Source organism: Cyanistes caeruleus, chromosome 23 (assembly GCF_971803275.1).
Source record: "Cyanistes caeruleus chromosome 23, bCyaCae1.hap1.1, whole genome shotgun sequence".
NCBI lineage: Eukaryota > Metazoa > Chordata > Aves > Passeriformes > Paridae > Cyanistes > Cyanistes caeruleus.
The window spans coordinates 1,906,802-1,929,074 of NC_141723.1; the positions used below are offsets into that span (position 1 = coordinate 1,906,802).

A 22,273-nucleotide genomic window follows, 5' to 3' on the forward strand; every position below is an offset into this window, starting at 1 on the left:
ATATGAAGAGCCCAGAGGATGCTGGTGAGGCTGAGTCCAGATGTGTGCCTGTCTGCAGCCCCAGCACAGCTCTGTGTCAGCTCTGTCACAGCCTCAGCACAGCCCTGGGCAAGCTCTCCAGATGTGCAAACTCTCCAGAAGTATGCTCACCTTGTGCCTCCAGATGTGCACAAATGGAAACCACCTGGTTCTCCAGATGTGCTTGAGCATCCCTGTGCCTTCAGCTGTGTGCCCAGCTGTGACACCAGGGACTTCTCCAGCTGTTGGTCTGAATGCAGCTGCATCCTCCAGTCCACTCCGCCCTCCCAGATGTGAACATTCTGGAGAGCCTTGGTGCTCCAGATGTATGTGGAAAAGCCTCCCCCCTCCCCAGCTGTGCCCCAAGAGTCCTCCAGATCTGAATGCCCTTGGGCACCCACATGTGCAAACACGTGTGGGCACATTTCACTCGCTGCTGTGCATGCAGATGTGAGGACCCTTCTCCCAATATTCCAGATGTGCATACCCAGATGCATGTCCCCCCACTCCTTCCCTCTGCCCTTCTCCTCTCCACCTCCTCTTTCTCCCTGAGCCCCCTCCAGGTTCCCCACACTCCCGAATTCCCCCTTTTCCCCACTTTTTCCCTATTCCAAGTGCCACCATAACAAAATCCCGAAACGAGCCCCCCCAGCAGCCCCCCATAATGAACCTCCCTAACGAATTCCCCCAACCCCCCCCACGCCGGGTGCTCGCTGGAGGAGGCTCTTTGCTTTCCACATCAGCCCCAACACAATAATTAAGTGGCCAATTGCTACTTACGGATTCAATGGCACCATGTGCTGATTCCTTCGTGTTTCCCCCCCTGACCCCGCAAATTCAAGGCCACCGGTGATCCCAGCACCCCCAAAGTGCCCCTATCCCTACCAGCACACCCCGCTGTTGGGGTGATGCTGCCTTTCGGGGTTCACTGAGGAGGGGTCCCGAGTGGGGGGTGGCACAGCCCCATGTGGTGTCACGTAATTTGGGATGAAGCTGCTGAGTCTCTTCCTTCTCCTCCCTCCAGCTCTAGGACCACCCTTTCCCTCTGCCCCCTCCAAAAATCATCCCAGCTCTGCTCCACCATGAAGCCCCCTCCCCATACCGGGCACCCCCGCCTTCGTCCCCATCCCGCTTCTCAGGGAGGGAGCCCAGGGACGCCCCCATCACCCCTCCCCACACCGCCCTGGCCCGGCCCCCACCCGGGGGCGGTGCTGCAGCCTGAGCCGAGTCGAGCCGAGCTCAGCTGAGCCGGACTGAGTCGGGCTCTGCTGAGCCGCGCTGGACTGAGCCGAGTAGAGCAGAGCCGGACTGGGCTGAACCGGGCCGGACTGGGCTGAACCGAGCCAGACTGGCAGAACTGAGCCGAGCCCAGCCGAGCAGGGCAGAACTGAGCTGAGCCGGACCGGGCTGAGTCGGACTGGGCTGAGCCGGGCCGGACTGGGCTGATCTGAGCCAGACGGGCTGATCTGAGCCAGACTGGCTGAACTGAGCCAGACTGGCTGAACTGAGCCGAGCTGAGCTGAGCTGAGCCGGACCGGGCTGAGTCGGACTGGGCTGAGCCGGATCGGGCTGAGCCGGATCGGGCTGAGCCGGATCGGGCTGAGCCGGATCAGGCTGAGCTGAGCCGGGCTTTGCCGTGCCGGGCAGTGTCGTGCAGAGCCGAGCCGAGCCAAGCGGATCTCAGCCGAGCCGAGCCGAGCCGAGCCGAGCCGAGGCGGGGCAGGATGCTGCGGTACCTGCTGAAGACGCTGCTGCAGATGAACCTGTTCGCCGACTCGCTGGGAGCCGAAGGCTCCAACTCCTCCTCGCTGCTGCTCGGCATCAACCGCTCCATCGCCGCGCTCCAGCTGCCCGATCTCGCCCCCGGTAACGGTACGTGGCTCCCGGTCTTTCTGTCCCCCTGTCCCGCGGTTCCTGCTCCTGGTCCAGCCGGGATGCTGGAATTAGCCCGCAGACCCCAGTCCCAGCTGGGACGCCACCAGCACCGACACTGGATACCCCTTGCCCCCAAACCGGGACCTGCCCCTGTCCCAGCTCCGGAACTGACCCAATGTCCCCACTCCCGTGTCCCCGTTCTGGGACCAGCTCCCTGTCCCCAGACCAACTCCCGGGAGTGATGTGGTGTCCTTAGATCGTCTCCACGACCCCAAACTGAGACCAGCCCACTCTCAGTCAGGACTGTCCCGGTGTTCCCAAATCAGTCTTGTGTTCCCAAATCCTGAACTGCAAGCATCTCCCTGTTCCCAAACTGTCCTGTGTTCCTACATCGACTGCCAGACCACGAGCTGGGACAGACACAGCATCCCGAAATTATCCCCATGTCCCCAGACCAGTCCCCAGAGCCCAAAGCAGGGGCAGCTCAATGTCCTCAAACAGCCTTCATGTCCCCACATCCATCCCCAGTCTCCAAACCTGGACCAGCCCTGTGTCCCAAAGCTGTCCCTGTGTCCAAACCAACTCCCAGACACAACTAGGAGAGACTCTGTGTCTCCAAACCTGTGTCCCCAAGCCAGTCCTCTGGAGCTGGAACTGATTCCGTGTTCCCAAACATTCCTAAACCATCCCAGTGTCCTCCAAACAGCTCCATGTGCCCTTATCGTCCCCATGACCCCTAACTGGGACAGAGTGGGGGTGAAGGAGGGGTGAGGGAGAGGGTGTCTGCTGAATTTTGACCTCATTTTGAGCTTCTCCTCTCTTTTTCATTCTGTCCCCCCTCCAGCTGGCCCTGGGTGGCTGGTGAGGGGGCGGGGGTGTTCCCAAAGCTCATGGGACCCCCTGCCCCTGTGTAGCCAGCCGGGCACAGGAAGGGGCCTGCCCTGACCCCCTGCTTGTCCCAATTAGTCACTGGGCCAGCTGCGGCCCCCTCAGTCCCTGCTGTGCCCCCGGGGGTACCCAGTACCCTGCAGCATCTCTTCTGTCCCCATGGCAGCCACATCCCATCCCCATGGCAACCCCTTGGGCACCCCAAATTGCAGCCCCCTTATGCCCACATCCTGCCCCAGAGTGTGGGGAACAGGGGGAGGGCGTGTACGAAGGGGAGATGCACGTGTGTGGTGTGTGGCGTGTGTGTATGTACATGTGTGTGTGCATTTATGGGCAGTGTGCATGTGTGCATGTGCATATCTGTACATTGTGCAGGTGTTTGCACATCTGTATTGTCTGCATGTGTGTGTGTGTGCATGCAGCAATGTGGGTAAGCATAGGTTCATGGCTCCACCTGAGTGTGTGTGGGTGTGCACGGCTGTGCACATTCCTGTGTGTGCCCCTGTGCATGTGCAGCCTGTGTGTGTGCACCCCTGCATGCCTGAACACACGTGTGTGTGTGTGTGTGTGTGTGTGTGTGTGTAAGGACACCCCTCACCTGAATGCATGCACCTGTGCAGGTGTGTGTGTGCATGCACACACACATGTGAATGCATCTGTGCATCTCAGGGCATGCACCCTCCTGCCTGAATGCACACGTGTGCATGTGTGTGTGTGTGTAAAAGTGCAAGCACACCTGTGTGGCTGCATGTGTGTGTGTGTGTGTGTGTGTGTACCCCTGCATGACTGCCCACACGTGTACATGCACCTACATGTGCACGTGTGTGTAATGCACATGCATAGGGGCTTTTTAAAACTTAAAATTGTGCATTTTCTGCTGCCCAGAATGACCAGCTCTGCTACAGAAAGTCAGCGCTTGCAGCTGATGGAAAAATCCCTGTTTGGGGATTTGACCCCAACCCCATTTCCTCAGGGATGCCCAGGTGGAAACTGGGTGGAAAAGGTCTTTACTGGGAGCTAAACTGCTTTGACACCCTCCCAATCCCATCTTATGCTGTGCCATGGGAAATTTAGGTTGGATGTTAGCAAAAAGTTTTTTAGTGAAAGAGTGATAAAGTACTGGAATGTTCTGTCTGGGGAGGTGGTGGAATCACCATCCCTGGATGTGTTTAAATAAAGATTGGATGTGGCACTCAGTGCCATGGTTTAGTTGAGGTGGTGTCAGGGCATGGGTTGGACTCGATGATCTTAAAGGTGTCTTCCAGCCTGGAGATTCTGTGGTTCTGTGATTCTGTGATTCTGTGATCCCGTGGTTCTGTGGCTCTGTGGCTCTGTGGATCTGTGGCTCTGTGGCTCTGTGGTTCTGTGAATCTGTGGCTCTGTGGTTCTGTGATCCTGTGGTTCTGTGGCTCTGTGGATCTGTGGCTCTGTGGTTCTGTGATCCTGTGGTTCTGTGGTTCTGTGATCCCGTGGTTCTGTGGTTCTGTGGTTCTGTGGCTCTGTGGATCTGTGGCTCTGTGGTTCTGTGGTTCTGTGAATCTGTGGTTCTGTGGCTCTGTGGTTCTGTGGCTCTGTGGCTCTGTGGTTCTGTGAATCTGTGGCTCTGTGGATCTGTGGTTCTGTGGTTCTGTGATCCTGTGGTTCTGTGGCTCTGTGGATCTGTGGCTCTGTGGTTCTGTGATCCTGTGATGCTGCTCCCTCCCCAGGGCACCCACCCTGGCATACACCGGGCTGGGACCTGGCCACACTTCATCTCTCACCTCCTGCCTTCCAAGCAAAGCAGGTGTGGAACCAGGAAAGCACGGCACAATCCAAGGATGCTCAGCCCCCAATCCCCATCCCTGCTGATTTTCCTTCAGGATCCCACGGCCAGCTGGAGGACACGGCTCCCCGCATCGTGGAGCACCCCACGGACGTCCTGGTCTCCAAGGGGGAACCGGCCACGCTGAGCTGCAAGGCCGAGGGGCGCCCGGCCCCGGAGGTGGAGTGGTACAAGGATGGGGAGCGGGTGGAGACGGACCGGGAGGATCCCCGCTCGCACCGCACCCTCCTCCCGGGGGGGTCCCTCTTCTTCCTCCGCATCCTGCACGGGAGGAGGGGAAAGCCCGACGAGGGGGTTTATGTCTGTGTGGCCAGGAATTACCTGGGCGAGGCCACCAGCCGGAATGCTTCCCTGGAGGTGGCTGGTGAGTCCTGAGAGGGCTGGGAGGATTTGATGGGGTGGAAATTTGGGGTTCTGGTATCACCCCTGAGCCCAGCCTGCTCCAGTGGCTGTGGGACAAGAGAATTTCACATTCCCAAGCCTCTGCTGGCAAAGGAAGAGAGGGAAATAAATGAAAATTGAGGGGAAAATAGAAATAAGTAAAGTGAAAAGAAATGAAAATAAATTCAAAAAGTGAGAATTATTGAAAATTAATGAAAATAAGTGGAAACAAATTAAAAAAGAAAACAAGTGAAAATAAATTCAAAGAAGTGAGAAATATTGAAAAAGAATGAAACTAAGTGGAAAAAAAAGTTTAAAAAAGAAAACAAGTGAAGATAAATGAAAATAAAAGTGAGGAAGTAAGTGAAAAGGAATGTAAATAGCAGAAAAGAAATTAAAACACAGAAAAAAAATTAAATAAAGTGAAAATAATGGAAAGTAAGTGAAAATCAATAAAAAAATAAAGTAAGTGCAAATCAGTGAAGAGAAATTATGAAGAAAGTGAAAATAATTGGAAAAAATGAAAATTAGTAAAAATTACTGAAATGAATTAAAATGGATGCAAATAACAGAAAATAAATTAAGAAATGGAAAAAAAGAAAAATTAAATAACAAAAGTGAAAATAACTGAAAGTAAGCGAAAATCAATGAAAAAATAAGGTGCAAATTAGTGAAGAGAAGTTATGAAAAAACTGAAAATAATTGGACATAAAAGAAGTAAAAATTACTGAAAACGAGTGAAAACAAGTGAAAACACGGTAAAAGAAATGAAAAGAAGTGAATTTGAAACATGGAAATAAATGAGAACAAATGAAATCTAGTCAAATCAAATCAAATCAATGAAGATCAATTCAAATCTGTTAAAGCCAAGCCAGAGGCTGCCCCAGGTGCTGTGCCCAGCCCGGGGGTGCGGGGTTGGGGAGCTGAGGCCGCGGTGTCCCCGCAGTGCTGCGGGACGATTTTCGGCAGCCCCCGGGGGACGTGGTGGTGGCCGCGGGAGAACCGGCAGTGCTGGAGTGTGTCCCACCCCGCGGGCACCCCGAGCCCAGCGTCTCGTGGAAGAAAAATGGAGTCCGGGTCAGCGACAAGGACGAGCGCCTGACGGTGAGGGGTGGGGGCTCAGAACTAGGCTGGATGCATGGGAGATGGGGAATGCTGTAGGGGTACGGGATGTGATGGGATGGGGGTGTGACGTGGATGTGGGCACAGCGAGGATGAGGGATTCAGTGAGGATCTGGAATGTGATGGGGATGTGGGATGGGATAGGGATATGGGATGCATCAGAGATTTGGGATGCAATGGAAGGATGGGATGTGATGACAGTGTGGGTGCAATGGGGATGTGAGATGCCATGAGGATACAGGATGTGATGGGGATGCAGGATGCAGTCAGGGTGAGAGATGCAATGAGGATTTGGGATGCAGTGGGATATGAGATGCAAGGGAGATGCAGGATGCAATGGTGATGCAGAATATGAGGAGGTGGGGATGTGATGTGTGCATGTATGCAATGAGGATGTGGGATGTCAAGGAGATACGGGATGCAATGGGGGTAGGATGCAGTGGGGATATGGGATGTGGTGAGGATGCAGGATACAGTGTGAATGTGGGATACAGTGTGGATGTGGAATGTGATGGGGATGTGGGATGAGCTTTGCCTCCTGCAGATCCGTGGTGGGAAGCTGATGGTGGCCAGCACTCACAAGAGCGATGCTGGTGTCTATGTCTGCGTGGCCACCAACGTGGTGGGGGAGAGGGACAGCGAGCCGGCCGAGCTGGTCGTCTTTGGTGCGTGGAGATTTAATTTTTGGGATGTGACACCCAATTTTTGGGGAGGTGGGTGCTATCCTGGTGAGACTGATGGCCACCCTGCAGAGCGCCCAGCATTTGGCAAGAGGCCCCAGAACCAGGTGGTGCTGGTGGAGGGGACGGCGGAGTTTGCCTGCGAAGCAGTGGGGGATCCACAGCCGGCGGCACGCTGGCGCAAGGAGGAGGGTGAAATGCCACTGGGAAGGTGAGTAGGGGTGAAGAGGGTGGCTCAGGGATGCCAAGGCCAGCCAGGGTTCTGTGGTGCAGCTGGGAGGCATCAGTGTGTGCCAGCCTGGTGTGCTTGGAGCACCTGACATCCTCATGGCATCAAGTAATTGCATCCCATAACCCTGGAGCATCCTTCATCCTCAGCACATCCTGCATCCCTATTGCATTCCACATTCCCATTGTGTCACACCTCCATCACATTCCACATCCCCCTTTGCATCTCTAATCCTCATTGCATCCCGCATCTTCTTTGCATCCCACATTCTTATTGCATCCCAAATCCCAATCACATTCCACATCTCCCTCACATTTCACATCCCCATCGCATCTCCCACTTTCCTGCGGCCCAGATTTCCACTGTACCCATCACATCCCACATTCCCATCACATCCTGCATCCTCACTACATCCCAACCCCATGGCACCTCACACCTCTCTGGTGCCCCAGCACACTGATGGTGCCAGAGCCTCATGGGGTTCCCCCCAGGTGGGAGGTGCTGCCAGACAACACCCTGCGGATCAGCCGGCTGCAGGTGGAGGATGAGGGCACCTACACCTGCGTGGCTGATAACAGCGTGGGCAGGTCGGAGGCATCGGGCACCCTCACTGTGCATGGTAAGGGGGACCCTGGGGAGCCCCCTTGGCTGCTGGTGGGGTGCCCAGACAAGCCCTTGTCTCTCCCCACACTGCTGCAGTGCCCCCCCAGCTTGTCATCGGACCCCATGACCAAGCTGTCACCCCTGGCCAGAGCGTGACTTTCCAGTGCCAGAGCAAGGGCAACCCACCACCCGCTGTATTTTGGCAGAAGGAGGGGAGCCAGGTCTGTCTCCTTCCCTCATCCTTGATCCCAGGCCCAATCATAGCCCCATCCTCATTCCAATCCCATCACCATTTCCATTCCATCTTGTCCCCATTATCATCATAATCCCCATCTCAATTCCCACCCCATCCCCATCCCCATCTCATCTCCATCCCAATCTCATCCCATCTCAACCTCACACCAGTACCAATCCTCCTCCCTACATGTCCTCATCACCATCCCACCAGAGTCCCTATTACATCCCCATTCCTTTCCCATCACAGTCCCTATCATATTTCATGCCATCCCATCCCCATCCTCATCCCTGTCCCCAATCTCATTCCCACTCCCACCCCTAACTCTCATCTCAACCCCTGCTTCTCATCCTCCCCTTCCCTCATCCCCTCACTAATCCCACCCCCTCTCAGACCCTGCTGTTCCCGGGCCAGCCCCCAGTCCCTTTGGGCCGTGTTTGGGTGAGCTCCAGTGGTGCTTTGACCATCGTCAACGTCCAGCCCGGTGATGGTGGCCACTACCTGTGCCAGGCTATCAGCGTGGCCGGCAGTGTCCTGGCCAGGGCAGGCCTGGAGGTGACAGGGGGTAAGTCCAGGGCCAGTGGAGAGCTGACACGTTCAGTGCATGAGTGACACCCACCCCACCACCCAGAATTTCCCACTTTTCTCCCTGTAGCACCCACTGAGCTCCACCCACCGGTGATCAGCCTGCTTCCCGCTAACCAGACAGTGCTGCCAGTGGGGGCCACAGTGCGGCTGCCGTGCGGAGAGGGGGCCCATGACCCCCCAGGCAGCGTGGGGTGGCTGAAGGATGGCAGTGCCCTGGTAGGTGCCCAGCCCCGTGCCAGCCTGCTGGAGAATGGCACCCTGCAGATCACCGGCCTCCGGGTGAGCCGGCCCCGGCAGGGGCACCCGTGGGATACCGCAGGGAGGGAGGGGGCGGTGGCTGCGAGGGGTGGAGCACAGGGAGATGGATGCTCACGGTGGTGGTACAAGCAGTGCTGGGGCTCAGGGTGGTGGGTACAAAGCATGGGGGGTGCTCAGGGTGGGGGGTGCCGAGGTGATGGGTGCTCAGGGTGATGGGGCAGGAGCTCTTCCCCCTGCAGGTGAAAGACTCCGGGCTCTACGAGTGCGTGGTCACCAGCCCAGCGGGCGAGACACGCTGGGGCATCTCCTTGGAGGTACAAGGTGGGTCATGGAGATGCCACTGCAGCGGGAACACCATGGCACTGGGAACAAAGCCACCCCAGACCTCCATGCATCTCCCTGCAGGTGATGAATCCGACCTCTCCCTGCCTTCCCCTGCACCCGGTCTCCTCCCTGGGCCACCCTCCACCCCTGTGGTCACCAACGTTACCAAAAGCAGTGTCACCCTGAGCTGGAAAGGGAGCAAGGACAGTGGTGCCACCGATGTCACCTCTTACATAGTGGAGGCTTTCAGGTATCACACAAGCCTCTTCTCTGGCTGCAGGGATGATGTGGTGGCCTGATACCACCCTGTCACGAGTCACCCCTGTCCCCTGGCAGCCAGGCAGCGGGTGGCCCGTGGCAGACAGTGGCAGCCGATGTGGAGGGTGAGACCCACACAGTGACCAGCCTTGTCCCTGACACTGTCTACCTGTTCTTGGTGCGGGCGGTCAATGCCTACGGGCTCAGTGACCCCAGCGGCATCTCAGAGCCTGTGCGCACCCAAGGTGAGACCCAGCAGTGACATCAGTGGAGGTGCCCACAAACCCCCCACCCTTGGGTCCATCTCCACTTGGTGACACCAATGGAGGTGCCTGTGCACCCAAAATCTTTGGGTCCACCCTTGCCCCGTGATGCCAATGGAGTTTCCCATGGACCTGCCATGGGTATGTGCTGTCACCATGGCTCCTTCATTTGGTGACACCAGTGGAGATATGCATGGACCCTCCGCCCTCTCATGTTTCCAGCAGATGCCAACCCCATGCAGCAAGGGCTGGATCCTGAGCAGGTGCAGCAGGAGCTGGCACAGGTGGCTGTGCACCTGAAGGAACCTGTGGTGCTGCCATTGGGCACCGTCCACCTCTCCTGGACCGTGAGTGCTGAGCCTCCCTACTGGTACAGGGCTCTCAGTGTTGATCATCCCCCCATCCCACCCTTCCCTCGGGTCCTCAGGTGGAGCACCAGGCACCATTCCTTCAGGGCTACCGGGTGCTGTACCGGCAGCGCGGCGGGCGCTGGGAGGAGGCACGGATGGTGTGGGCACCAGGGGAGCGGGGGGCCCTGCTCACCGAGCTGCTCCGGGGCCAGGACTACGAGGTTAAGGTTCGACCCTATTTTCAACACCTCCATGGTCCTGACAGTGCTGTGCGAGCTTTGCACACCCCCGAAGCGGGTGAGTGCAGGGATGGAGGGGATAGTGTGGGTCCCTGGGGACAGCCTGGCGGTGATACCCATGTGTCCTCCACTGGCAGCCCCCAGTGCCCCGCCACGAGCTGTCAGTGTGGCTGGGAATGGTACCAGTGTCCGCATCTCGTGGCAGCCACCCCCTCTGGCAGAGCAGAATGGTGTCATCCGTGATTACCGGGTAAGTGTGGACAGCAGCAGGGATGTAGCAGGTCCACTCTGTCCACTCATGACACCATGTCATGGCGTTCTTATGGGTGTTCCCCATCTTTTCCTCCTGGTCCCCACCAGATTTGGTGCTTGGGCAATGAGAGCCGTTTCCACATCAACCAGAGCGTGGAGGGGACGGTGCTGGCGACAGTGCTGCAGGGACTCGTCCCTGGCGTCCCTTACCGTGCTGAAGTTGCCGCTGCCACCAGTGCTGGTGTGGGCGCCCGCAGTGCTCCTGTCCCCATCCACATCGGTGAGTTCCTCATTGTCACAAGTTCCTCCCATGGGTGGGGCAGGGTGGGGTAACCCGGCAGTGCTGGGGATGGCTCCTTGGCACCCCGCCGGTGTGTCCCTCTCTCCCGTGTCACTTGCAGCCCCCCTGGTGGAGCGAGATGCGAGGCCTGCGGGCGGGAGCAGCTTGGCTGAGCATTTAGCAGAGGTAGCCAGGCAGCCAGCCTTCATTGCCGGCGTTGGTGGTGCTTGCTGGCTCATTCTCGCTGCCTTTGCCGCTTGGCTCTACAGCCGCCGCCGGAGGAAGAAGGAGCTCAGCCACTTCACCGGTACAGGGGGTTGCTACCCCTGGGACCCCTCACCCCTCACCCCTCACCCATAAGCCACCCACTGTCCTTCTCTTTACAGCATCCTTTGCCTACACACCCACCGGTAAGCCCCTAAGTGCTGCGGGGTCCCAGTACGGCCTCTCGCTGCCCTCACCCCCATCTCTTTCCACAGTTGCCTTCCCAGCTCCAGTGCGCAGCAACCCCAGGTAACCCCCCCGGCATCCCCTGCCCTCCCCAGGAGCCCCAGGGCTGACCACCAGCATTCCTTCACCCCATCCTCTTGCAGGGCAGCTGCCAGTGGTGGTTACCCGTGGCTGGTGGATGCGTGGCGTGGTGGCAGCACAGCCGGTGCTGCCGGTTGCTTGGGGAGCACTGAGAGATACTACAATGGTGAGGGGTCAGCATGGAGCTGGGTGGCTCTGATTGAGGGGATCATGATCAGCCCTGATGATGCTGCTCACCCTCTGCAGATGCCGGCATCACTCGGTACATCGCCCAGACGGAGCAGTTTGGAGCGGGGGCTGGTGAGGGGCCGGTTTACAGCACCATCGACGTTGACAGTGAGGAGCTCTGCACATTTCCCCGTCCCTTCTCACAGTATGGGACCTCCTACCCCGGGGGGAGTTCCCAGCCAATGGATGCTGCAGCCTCCCAGGTGCCCCGTGGCCGGGCTGAGCACGGTAGGGTGGTCGGATGGGTGGGGGCACACATGGGTGCTCGTGGTGCGGTGCCCTCCCCACAGCCCCCCCAGCATCCCTCCTTGGCACAGGGGCCAAAGCAAAGCTGGGGCAAGCAGTGAAACCACCGGTGGTGAGCTGGACAGAGCTGCTGCCCCCACCACCCTCAGCCAGTGAGCTCAGCCAGTGTGCCCAGGAGGAGGAGAAGGAGGAGGAAGAGGAGGATGAAGAGGAAGATGCAGCTGGAGGGTGAGTATGGGGGCTTGGGGGCTGGGCATGCTGCCCCCAGCACCTACCCTGTGGTCTCCACCCTGCAGGTTGGGGATGGAGGTGTGGTACCGTGGTGAGGACATGCCCTGTGCCACTGCTGCATCCTCACCCACCACCTCGTCCGGCTGCCGTTCCACCGCCACGCTGACACCATCGCCTCGCACCACGGAGGACATCCCTCGCCTCCGCGACTTCGATAGCTCCCTCCTGTCCTGGTAGGAGATGGGCCTTGCTTGGTATGGCCGTGCCACTGGGGTCTGGATGTCCCATTGGGGTCCAGATGTCCCATCAAGGTCCAGATGTCCCACCATGGCCTGGGCGTTCCATTGTGATTCAGACATGTTGTCACTACCCAGCCCTGCCATGCCATCATGATCCAACTCTGTCATTAGGGTCCAGGCGTCTCATTGGGGTCCAGGTGTTCTTTTGGGGTCAAGATGCCTCACCACGGTCCAGACGTTCCATCACAACTCAGCCATTTTGTCACTATTTGGCTGTGCCGTGCTGTCGTGGTCCAGATGTGTCACCTATGCTGTCATAGTCCAGCCATGCCACTGAGGTCCAGATATGTCATCTGAGGTCCAGGTGTCCCACTGAGGTCTGGATGTCATGCCCAGTCATGCTTTCATGATCCAGTACCACTGTTCCACCATAGCCTGGCCTTGCCACTGGACTCTGGATCAGGCTCTGGATGTCCCACCATGGCCTGGCTGTCCCATCACAACCCAGACATGCTATCGTGATCTGGTCCTGCTGTGCCACCACGGTCTGACCATACCATTGGGGTCTGGATGTCCTACCATGGTCCAGGCATCTCCTTATGATCCATCCATGGTGTCACCATGCACCCCTGCTCTCCAGTGTGCTCTGGCCATGCTGTCATGACACATCCATGACGTTGTGGGCTGACTGGGGCATTGCAATACAGCTGCATGAGACAGGTGGGCCACCATCACACAGCTGTGCTGTCGTGATCCAGCTCTGCCACGATCCACCTGTGCCATCACAATGCTGGCATGTCACTGCACTCCAGCTGTGCAGCTGCAGCCAAGCTCCATGGCTGCAATCCAGCTGTGCTATGACCCAGCTGTGCAGCTGCAATCAAGCTGCACGGTTGCAATTCAGTTGTGCTGTGATCTTAGCTGTGTGGATTTAGCTGTACAGCTGCAATCTGCCAGTGTGCCTGCAATCCAGATGTGTGGCTGTAATCCAGCTGAACAGCCCCTATCTAGCTGTGCTCCAGATGTGCCATTGCAGGCTAGCCATGCTATCACAACCTTGTCAGGCCTGTGGTCCTCCACCCTAGCTGTACCATCCAGCTCCCCTTTGCCACCCCAGCTGTGTGGCTGTGATCCAGCTGTGGCACTTCTGTCCAGCTGTGATGCTTCAGCGCACCTACATCAGTGCCAGCCAGCTGTGACAATAGCCCACGGCTTCTTCCAGCTCTGCACAGCTCTAGAGAACTTGTGCCGGCACTGTGGTGGCCACTGAGCCCCCATCCCACTCCCCCCACCCTGCCTTCACTCCACACCCCTCTTTGCCAGGAGACACCCCCCCGGCGTCAGCACCCCCCCACAGGCACCCAGTCCCTCGGTGACTCCGGATGCCAGCGAGGGCCACCCACCCCGAGCCCGCTGCCCTCCTGGCACAGGTGAGCCCCGAGGGGCCGGTTTGGGTGCGTGGGAGCCTCAATGGCTCCTGGGGGAGCTGACGCTGCCATCCCCGCCTCCCCAGGGAAAACCCGCGGGGTGATCTCCAAAAGTCGCCTGAAGCCCAAATGCAGCCGCTACCGCCGGGAAAAGCAGATGGGAGGTGAGTGGGAGGGCAGAAATAGGGAGTTCAGGGGGCTCAGGGGAGCTCAGCCCTCTCCACCCTCTCTGCCGCAGAGCTGCCGCCGCCGCCGCTGCCGCCGCCCGGCGAGAGCCCCGGTCCCGCTCCGGAGCTGGAGCCGAGCGGGGCTGAGCGCAGGGTCCCGGCCCGCCCGCCCCGCGGCGGTAAGCCAGAGCCACCGGCTGCGCCACCAAAGGGCTGCGGGGTCACTGCCGAGCCCCAACCTTGTCCCCTCCCCTGCAGATGAGGTCATCCCCTACAGCAAAGCCTCCTGCGTGCCCCGCGGGCAGGTGTCCGGCAGCTGCTCCACCACGGGCAGCGTCTCGTCCCGCGGCTCCAGCAGCTCCCGCGGCCACGGCTCGGGGCGCAGCCGGACCCCGGCGGAGCGCGGAGAAGGCACCGGCCACTGCCGCCGCCCGGGGGGCCCGCTTCCCTGCCCGCCGCAGGAAAAGCGATAAAAGGGAGGGCGAGTCGGTGACAGAGCTGGGGACACGGGGATGGGAACACAGGGGACGCGGAGGGATGTTCTTTTATTTCTGAGCGGCTCCATGGAAATGGGGTTGCACAGAGGTCGCGGCCAGTGGGCGTCAGCGTGAGGGGGGACAGGGAATCTTGGGGTGGGGCAAGGAATTCACAAGGAATGAGACCCTGGGGAGGGACGAGGAAGGTGCTCAGGGAAGGACATGAACCCTGGGGACAGATGAGGAAAAAGAGGGATGAGGGCGCTGGGGAGGGGTGAGGAGGATGCTTAAGTGAGGCAAAGATCCTGGAAACAAGGACAGTTGGGAGAAACAGGGATGCTGGGAAAGGACAAGGATGTCTGGGAGAAATTAGGTGATTGAAAGGGAAGGGGACAGCTGGCGGGGGACAAGATTACATGGGGGGCACAAGGACACAGCAGATGGATGAGGGTGCTGGTGAGGGACAAGGAAGGCTGGGTGACAATGACACCTGGAGGGAAGAGGATATGGAGGAAGGACAAGGATTTCCAGGGGATTGAGGATTGCTGGGGGAAGAGGACACTTGGGAAAAACCAAGATTGCTTGGGAGGGACAAGGACAGTAGTAAGGGACAAGGATGGTTGCAGGGGGATGAGGACAGTGGGGAAGGAAAAGGACACTTGGCATGAGGGACAAAACAACTGATGAAGGATGAGGACACTCAGGAGGGCTGAGAAACCTGGGAATGAGGATGATTAGGAGGGACAAGGACATTTGGAGGGAGCACAAGGCCACTCAGGTGGCTTGGGAAGGATAAGAACACTTGGGAGAGACAAGGATGGACAAGGTAGGACAAGGATGATGAGGAAGGACATGAACTACCAGAAAGCACAAGGACAGTGGGAAGGAATGGGGATAGTCAGCAGGAATGGGAATGGTCAGGGGGCCAACAACCCTAGGGAAAGATAAGGACACAGGGTGGACAACAGTGCCTGGGCTAGAGAAGGGGATGAGGATGCTGGGGAAGGAGGAGGACACTGAGGAAGGACAAAGACACTTAGAGGGATGCAGACTCTTGGGGAGGATGAGGATGCTGGAGAGGAATGAAGAATTTTGTAAGGGGTGGAGATGCTGAGGAGGGATGGGGACACTGTGGAAGGAGGAGGACAAGAACAGTGAATAAGGAGGGACACCCACCACCTTGGTGCCACCCAGCCTCTGTGGGCGGCTTTTCCTAGTAAAGAGCCCCTGTTTGGGGAACTGCCTAATAAAGTTGGATTTTAGCTGAGCCAAGGGAACTCTGGCCTTGCTGTGTCCTGCGCCCTGGGGACTGCCACGCTCCTGTCCCTCCTGTCCCCAGCTCACCATCTTCCCTGGCCCAGGGGCTGCCAATCCCTGACCCCTGGCCACCTGGAAAGCAAAGGAAACATTTTCCAACACCCTGCCAACACCTCACCACCCCCAGTGCACACCACCCTGGCATTGGGACACTATGCACCGTTCTGTGAGCTACTGTTCATGGCTGTCTCTGTCCTGGATCTCTGTGGCACCTCCAGCACTTTCCACCAGTCCCAGCTGCTAGAATGGACTCCAGTTGGGAAGACCTGCTCCAAGGGCGATGGTGGTGGTGATGGACCTGGAGGGAAGAAGACAAGAGATGGTGGCATCACCATGGTGTCATGATGGAGCTGTCTTCCTTGGGGAGGTGACAATGCTCAGGGTCAGAGAGGGGATCCAGGGACCCTTCACTCACCCCCGTAGGCCCCATCGGTGTCCTCAAGGCTGCAGTAGAGGCCATCGACAGCCACAGCCAGCGCCCGGGCAAAGCTGGCATCCAGGAGGAAGGAGCCGTCACAGGAGCTCACCAAGCTGCAGCGGGTGCTGGCAAAGTTGTCCTCTGAGACAGAGCCCCAGCCATTCAGCAGCGACCCTCCTGGAGAGCCCCTCGTTGCTGTACGCTCCTCCTCCTCCTCTTCTTCCTCCTCCTCCTCCTCACCTAGCTCAGAGGCTGGTGGCCCATAGATGTAGCCGTAGGTGTGCAGTGGTGAGAAGGACCGTGGTGTGGTTGGTGCTGGGGGTCTGTGGGGAACACAGTGAGGGAACTGCTGGCACCAGGGGATGCTGCAACCATGGGAGTGTCCCAGGGGGATGGGGAATACCTGCAGCAGGCGGTGTCCTGGTCCATCTCCAGGACCTCAGCCACCTGCTCTTGTGTGAGGACCCCATCACTGAATGCTAGCGAGAGGCGCCCGGTGGCCAGGGACATGTCCTTGGGGTACCTGGCAGCCAGGAATATGTCCCTTGGGTGCCTGGTCTCCAGTGACATGTTCCTGGTGTGCCTGGTGGCCGGGGACACGTCCTTGGGGTACCTGGTGCCTGAGAGCATGTCCTGGTGACCAGTGACTGGAGACACCTCTTCAGGATGCCTGGTGGCTGGAGATGTGTCCCTGGGGTGCCTGGTGGCTGGAGATGCATCCCTGGGGTGCCTGGTGGCTGGAGATGTGTCCCTGGGATGCCTGGTGGCTGGAGATGTCTCTCTGGGGTGCCTCAAGGCTGGTGAGATGTTTTCAGTGTACCTGCTGCACAGGGACATGTCCCTTGTCTGCGTGGTCACCAGTGATGGCTCCCTGGGATTCTTGGCGGCCTGAGACATGTCCTTAGAATACCTGGTTCCCAAGAACTTGTCCCTGTGGTGCTCGGAGACTGGTGACATCTTCTCAGCGTGTCTGGTGAGTGGGGATGTGTCCCTGGGGTTCCCAGTGTCTGGCACTGTGTCGTTGGGGTGCCTCAAGGCTGGTGATGTGTTTTCAGGGAACCTGCTGCACAGGGACATGTCCCTTGTGTGCATGGTCACCAGTGATGGCTCCCTGGCATAGTTGTTGGCTGGGGACATGTTCTTGGCATACCTGGAGGCCAGGAACTTGTCCCTGCAGTGCCCAGTGCCTGGGGATGTGTCCTCTGGGTGCCTGCTGGCTGGGGATGTGGTCTTCGGGTGCCTGATGGACAGTGAGGTGTCCCTCTGGCACTTGGCCACGGGTAATGGCTCTCTGGGGCACCTGGTGACCAGGGAGGTGTCCTCAGGGTGCCTGGTGGCCAAGACTGTGTTGCTCTGCTGCTTGGTTGCTGGTGATGGATCCTTGTGGTGCCTGGTGGCTGGTGACATGTCCCTGGGGGTCCTGGTGACTGACACATCTTTAGGACGCCTGCTGTCCAGGAACATGTCCTTGGGGTGCTCAGTGACCAAGGACACGTTCCTAGGGTTCCTGGTGGCCAGTGACACACCCCTGGGGCTTTCAGTGATTGGGGATATGTCCCTGGGGATCTCAGTGACTGGGGACATGTCCTTGGGACGCCTGGTGACCAGAGATGTGTCCCTGGGGCACATGGAGGCCGGGGACCTGCAGGTGCAAGGGACATGTTGGGTTTTGCAGCAAAGGGTTGGGTTGCAGGGCACTCATCTGGATGGGGGCACTCAAACTCACCGTGTCACTGGTGGGTGCCAGGCATGGGGTGGTCTCGGGGGTGTCACCGGTGACCTGGTTACACCAGAGGCCAGTGAAGCGCTGCCCCGATGTGGTTTTGGAGAGCTGAAGACCGGCAGCCGTGGGTCCCTGCTGTTCACCATGGCGGTGTCACCCTCATGTCCCCTTTGCTGAGGCTGCCTGGCTGCCAGCCCAAAATCTGTCCCCCACTCGCCTCCACTTCCAGTGACAGGGATGTGGCTGGGGCCAGCTATGAGCAGTGGGGTGCTGTGCACTTGATGCAGCTCTGCGAGGGGAATGAAGGACACAGAGCCATGGGCCATTACCCTGGTGTCCCCCATGTCCCCCCATGTGCCCCCCACACCCACCTCTCTTGCGTACACGCTCCCAGGGTGCTGGGTTTGGGGTGCTGGGTGAGGAATGCACCCCGGGGTGTCCCCCACCACAGCACCCCATGTCCCCGAGGGGCGGTGGGCGTCCCCCATGGAGGCTGCTGTGGATGGGGGGCGTGGGGGGGCCAAGGCTCGGCGGCTCCAAGGAGAGAGCTGGAAGAGTAAGAGAGGTCAGGGCACCCATGGGCCGTGTGTCCCCTGTCCCCTCTGTCCTTGGCTCTGTGTGTCCTCAAGTCCTTGCTGCCTGCAGACAAACAATGAAGGACACCAAGATGAGGGTCCCATAGCACCCCTAGGCATAGGGTGGGGGTCTTGGGTACACTTTGCTGGTCCCATGGCACTCTGTGAGGGTCCTAGACCTGGGCTGGGGACCCTGTTGCAGCAGGTCTGGGTTCCATGGAACTGGGTGGGCATCCAATGGCATCACATGGGATGGATGGGGGTCCCACAGTGCTGGTGGGGGTTCCATGGCAGAGAGTGGAGGCTCTATGGCTCTAGGTGGGGGTCCCAACCCTAGTGTTCACTGGAGGAGTGGGGTTCCCATGGCAGTGGGTGGGGATCCCAGTCCCCAATGGGTCTCACTGGAGGGGTGGGGGTCCCTGCCGTCACTGCCCAGGAGTCGGCTGCTGAGGCTGCTGCTGCTGCTGAGGTTTCGAGGGGCACAGCTGGGTTTCCAGGGACCACCAAGCCACGGCGAGTCACCAGCCATCAGTCTGCAGGGCAAGAGGTGCTGTCAGTGCATCAATCCCCACCACATCAGGGGTCTGCCGTGTCCCCCACCCCATGGCCTCTCACCTGTGGCGGGCTGCGGCATCCTGGCTGGCACGGCGCTGGCAGAGGAGGAGGAGGAGGGCAAGTAAGGCCAACCAGAGCATGGAACCAGCGGCTGCGATGACAGCAGGCTGCCGCAGTGCCTGCACCACCCTGCTGCTCCCTGCTGTCAGCCCTGCAAGGATTCCATCAGTGTCACTTCACGTCACCACTCGGACCCCCACCCGCACCCCACCTCGCTCTCCATCTCCTACCCAGGACTCCACAGGTGGCATTGCTGGGAACCCCCAGCCCTGCGCTGTTGAAAGCTGCCACCTGGACACAGAATTCGGTCCCGGGGTGTGGGAGGAGGTTTTCCAGGCGGCGGGTGGCTCCATCCACTGTCCTGTTGGTGGGATGCTGCCAGCCCTCACCCATTGACCAGACCTGGCAGACACCAAGAGGATGTGTCCCCTTAGATGATTAGCTTTGATGGCCCCCTGTGGATGGACACCCTGGGATGGACCCCTTCAGATGAACATCCCTTGATAGACTCCCATTGGATCCCCCATGGATAGATTCAGTTGGATGGGTGCCCTTAGATGAATTTCCTTGATGGACTCCCCTTTGGATGCGCCCTTGCATGATCCTAGGATGAACCTCCTTGAGTGAATAGCTCTTGGATGGACCCCCATTGATGCATCCCTCTTTGGATGGACCCCCTTGGCTGAATCCCCTAGGCTGGACCCCTTTGGATGAACTCCCTTGGATGCCACTAGACAGATGCTCTGGGATGGACCTCCACCCTGATTGGATGAACCTTTTGGATGAACCCTTTTGTTGAGATGGAGGTTAGACTGGATAGACTGGGTAGACTACTTGGATGGTTCCCCCCTTGGGTAGACCCCCACCTTTGACAGGCTCCCTTTTTGGATGGATCTCCTTGGACTGACCCTCCTTGGCCAGCCCTGCCCCCTGCCCCATTGCCCCAAACCTGGTAGCCCCGGATGACGCCATTGTGTGCTTCAGGAGGAGGTGGCTCCCAGCTCACGACCACAGTGCCGTTCCCAGTCTCAGCCTGGCTGACGGTGACGCGCTGGGGCGCTGCACTGGGCACTGCCGGGACAGGGATGCTGAGACCCCAGCTGACCTCCCCGTCCTCCACCCAGACATCCTGGGGGACACACAACACACCTTCCTCAGGTATCCAGAGGTGCCTGCTGTTGCTGTCTGAGCCCTGGGTCCCTCCAGTGTAGGGTCGGACCTTGAACTCGTACTTGTAGCCCCTGCGGAGCGCAGGGATGATGGCGCTGAGCTCCCTGCCTGCGTCATGTTGGAGCCAGGAGGTGGTGACCGGGAGCAGGCTGCGGTACAGCACCACGTAGCCCACAGGCACTGGCACCGGCATCAGCAGCTGAGGGAATGGGAAGAATTCCAAGTTAAGGTGGCACATGGGGATATTCCCATTTCCCATATTCCCATTCCCCCTCCTCTGGGGGAAGCTGAGCATCACGCCAACCTGCCAGCGGAGCTGGACAGCAGCAGTGGGCAGTGCAGTGCCGTTGTCCAGGTGCAGCCGCACAGCCAGCAGGTCCCGTGGGGCAGCCTCCTGCTGGCCCGTTGCCAGCCGGTCTGTGAGGCAGAAGAAGGTGAATGGCAGCACCAGGCAGGACCAAGGTCTCCTGGCAGCTGCCCAGACACCTACCTCAGACACCTGCACATGGAGATCCTGATGTCTACCTAGATGGACTTACTCAAATGAACTATTTTGGACAGACACCCTTTGATGGGTCTGTCTTCAATGGACCCCTCTTGGATGGGCCCCCTTTGATGTGTTGTCCCTGGGGACATGGGAAGGGATCCCATGATACACCCCCATGATATGTCCCTCTTAGATGGACACTTTGGATGGATATTTCTTGTTCTATCCCCCTTTAATGTACTTCCACCTTGCATAGATCCCCTTAAATGGATCCTCTTGGAGGAACCAGGTTGTCTGGATCCCCTTTAGGTGGGTGATCTTGAATCTTGGACAGACTCCCACCTCAATGCATTTCCTTAGATGGATCCCCTTACATAAACCTTCTTGGATGGATCCTGTTGGATGGATGTGTTTAGATGTACCTGCCTTTGGAAATGCCCCCTTTGATGGATCACCTCAAATGACTCATCTGGATGGACTTTTATCTGATGGATGATGGATGGCCTTGGATGGACCCCCTGGACAGACTGCCCTTGAATGGCCCCCTTGGATGAACTCCATTAGATGGACCCTGTTAGATGGATCCCCTTGCATGAAGCCCAAGATGGCCCTGGGTGCCTGTGATGGTGGAGGCCACAGAGGTCCCACCACTGACCCTCCACGTGAAGGAAGGTGGTGGCGGCGGCGGTGCCCAGCTGGCTCTGTGCTGTACACACGTACGCGCCGGCATCGGCAGACGTCACGGCATAGAGGCGCAGAGTGTGTTCCCGGTCCACCTCGTGCCTGCGGGTCACCAGCTCTCCATCAGCCTCATCCTCACACAAGGGATGGGACACCTCCCCCCTGCCACCACCTACCTGCCCCAGGGCAGGTCTCCACGCTCCTTGTGCCACTGCACCTGTGGCGCTGGGTCACCTCGGGTGCTGCAACCCAGCTCCACAGTGCTGCCAGCCACCGCCACGGCATCGCTTGGGTGCCGCACAATGCTCGGCTTCTCTGCGGGGGAAATCACGCACATGACACCATGGCTGGGTGTGACGTGCCCACCACCCGTGGGAGACCCTTGGCTTACCCAGCACGGAGACACGGGCACCCCGGCTCTCCCTCTTGCCTGCCGCATTGGCCGCCACACAGATGTAGAGACCGGAGTCGCTCCGTTGAGCCGATGCCACCTGCAACTTCCCCTTGGTGACCACGTACCTGCCACCTACCAAGTCCAAGGTCACCCCGTCCTTCTTCCAGGTAATGTAGGGTTCAGGGTACCCCAAGGGGGGGACACAATCCAGCTCCAATGCTTGCCCCGCTGTGGTCACCAAATCACCTGGCTGCAGGCGGAAATTGTCCCGCAGCACTGCGGTGGGGAGGGCACATTGTGGGTGGGGGGAACAGGATTTTCTGGTGTCTTCTGCATCAGCTACCCACCAGGTGTCCTTACCAGCTGGAGTTTGGGGTGCCGTGGCCATGCTGGGGAGGTGGCAGCCTGTCGGGTGACAAGGAGGTGGGGGAATGCCAATAGGTGCCCCAAGTGGGCATGGTCTCAGATCCAGGGTAGGGCAGGGGGAAGAATTAAGTGGATTTTGGCCCCCATGGGCTGCACTCACCTCCGTGGTGCAGGGCAGCGAGGCAGAGCCCCAGGCCCAGTGCTGTCTCCCAGCCGCCCGCCATGCCGGCCCTGGCCAGCCTTCCCGTTTCCTCCCGAAATCCCGGTTCCTCCCTGCCAGCACCGGGGCTGGATCCGGCTCCGGATGGGGGGGTACA

General features: G+C 58.9%; 3 protein-coding genes across 15 annotated transcripts; 2 read left to right on the forward strand and 1 right to left on the reverse strand.

Moving 5' to 3' along the window:
- The first annotated feature begins 1,219 nt into the window (after positions 1-1,219).
- ROBO3 (roundabout guidance receptor 3) lies at positions 1,220-12,307 on the forward strand. 8 transcript variants are annotated; one of them, XM_086861419.1, is made up of 23 exons: positions 1,229-1,890; positions 4,641-4,967; positions 5,931-6,088; positions 6,651-6,771; positions 6,859-6,997; positions 7,507-7,634; positions 7,715-7,839; positions 8,247-8,418; positions 8,509-8,720; positions 8,939-9,020; positions 9,105-9,273; positions 9,360-9,526; positions 9,767-9,891; positions 9,972-10,191; positions 10,271-10,383; positions 10,494-10,665; positions 10,787-10,972; positions 11,052-11,075; positions 11,145-11,178; positions 11,259-11,362; positions 11,443-11,652; positions 11,742-11,898; positions 11,967-12,307. In XM_086861419.1, exons 1-23 carry the CDS (start codon positions 1,743-1,745, stop codon positions 12,136-12,138), a joined length of 3,465 nt encoding a protein of 1,154 aa, XP_086717545.1. In that variant the 5' UTR covers positions 1,229-1,742; the 3' UTR covers positions 12,139-12,307. The 8 variants fall into 8 exon arrangements, with proteins under 8 accessions (XP_086717541.1, XP_086717545.1, XP_086717547.1 ...); XM_086861421.1 differs by having other exon boundaries at positions 9,999-10,191; XM_086861418.1 differs by having other exon boundaries at positions 9,770-9,891; positions 11,724-11,898.
- LOC147649464 (uncharacterized) lies at positions 12,142-14,880 on the forward strand. Its single transcript, XM_086860973.1, has 5 exons — positions 12,142-12,155; positions 13,464-13,570; positions 13,654-13,731; positions 13,806-13,913; positions 13,993-14,880. The coding sequence occupies exons 1-5, from the start codon at positions 12,142-12,144 to the stop codon at positions 14,205-14,207; spliced, it is 522 nt and encodes a 173-aa protein (XP_086717099.1). The 3' UTR covers positions 14,208-14,880.
- On the reverse strand, positions 14,248-22,202 carry ROBO4 (roundabout guidance receptor 4). 6 transcript variants are annotated; one of them, XM_023941509.2, is made up of 20 exons: positions 22,117-22,202; positions 21,951-21,995; positions 21,588-21,866; positions 21,373-21,511; positions 21,171-21,298; positions 20,333-20,445; positions 20,008-20,227; positions 19,808-19,929; positions 19,089-19,260; positions 18,859-19,009; positions 18,646-18,776; positions 18,040-18,216; positions 17,672-17,957; positions 17,096-17,587; positions 16,856-17,008; positions 16,559-16,768; positions 16,349-16,468; positions 15,943-16,268; positions 15,688-15,825; positions 14,248-15,599 (listed from the first exon to the last, which is right to left on the reverse strand). In XM_023941509.2, exons 1-20 carry the CDS (start codon positions 22,178-22,180, stop codon positions 15,454-15,456), a joined length of 3,612 nt encoding a protein of 1,203 aa, XP_023797277.2. In that variant the 5' UTR covers positions 22,181-22,202; the 3' UTR covers positions 14,248-15,453. The 6 variants fall into 6 exon arrangements, with proteins under 6 accessions (XP_023797277.2, XP_086717536.1, XP_086717537.1 ...); XM_086861410.1 differs by having other exon boundaries at positions 16,349-16,489; XM_086861411.1 differs by having other exon boundaries at positions 16,349-16,458; positions 16,546-16,768.
- Positions 22,203-22,273: the final 71 nt, after the last annotated feature.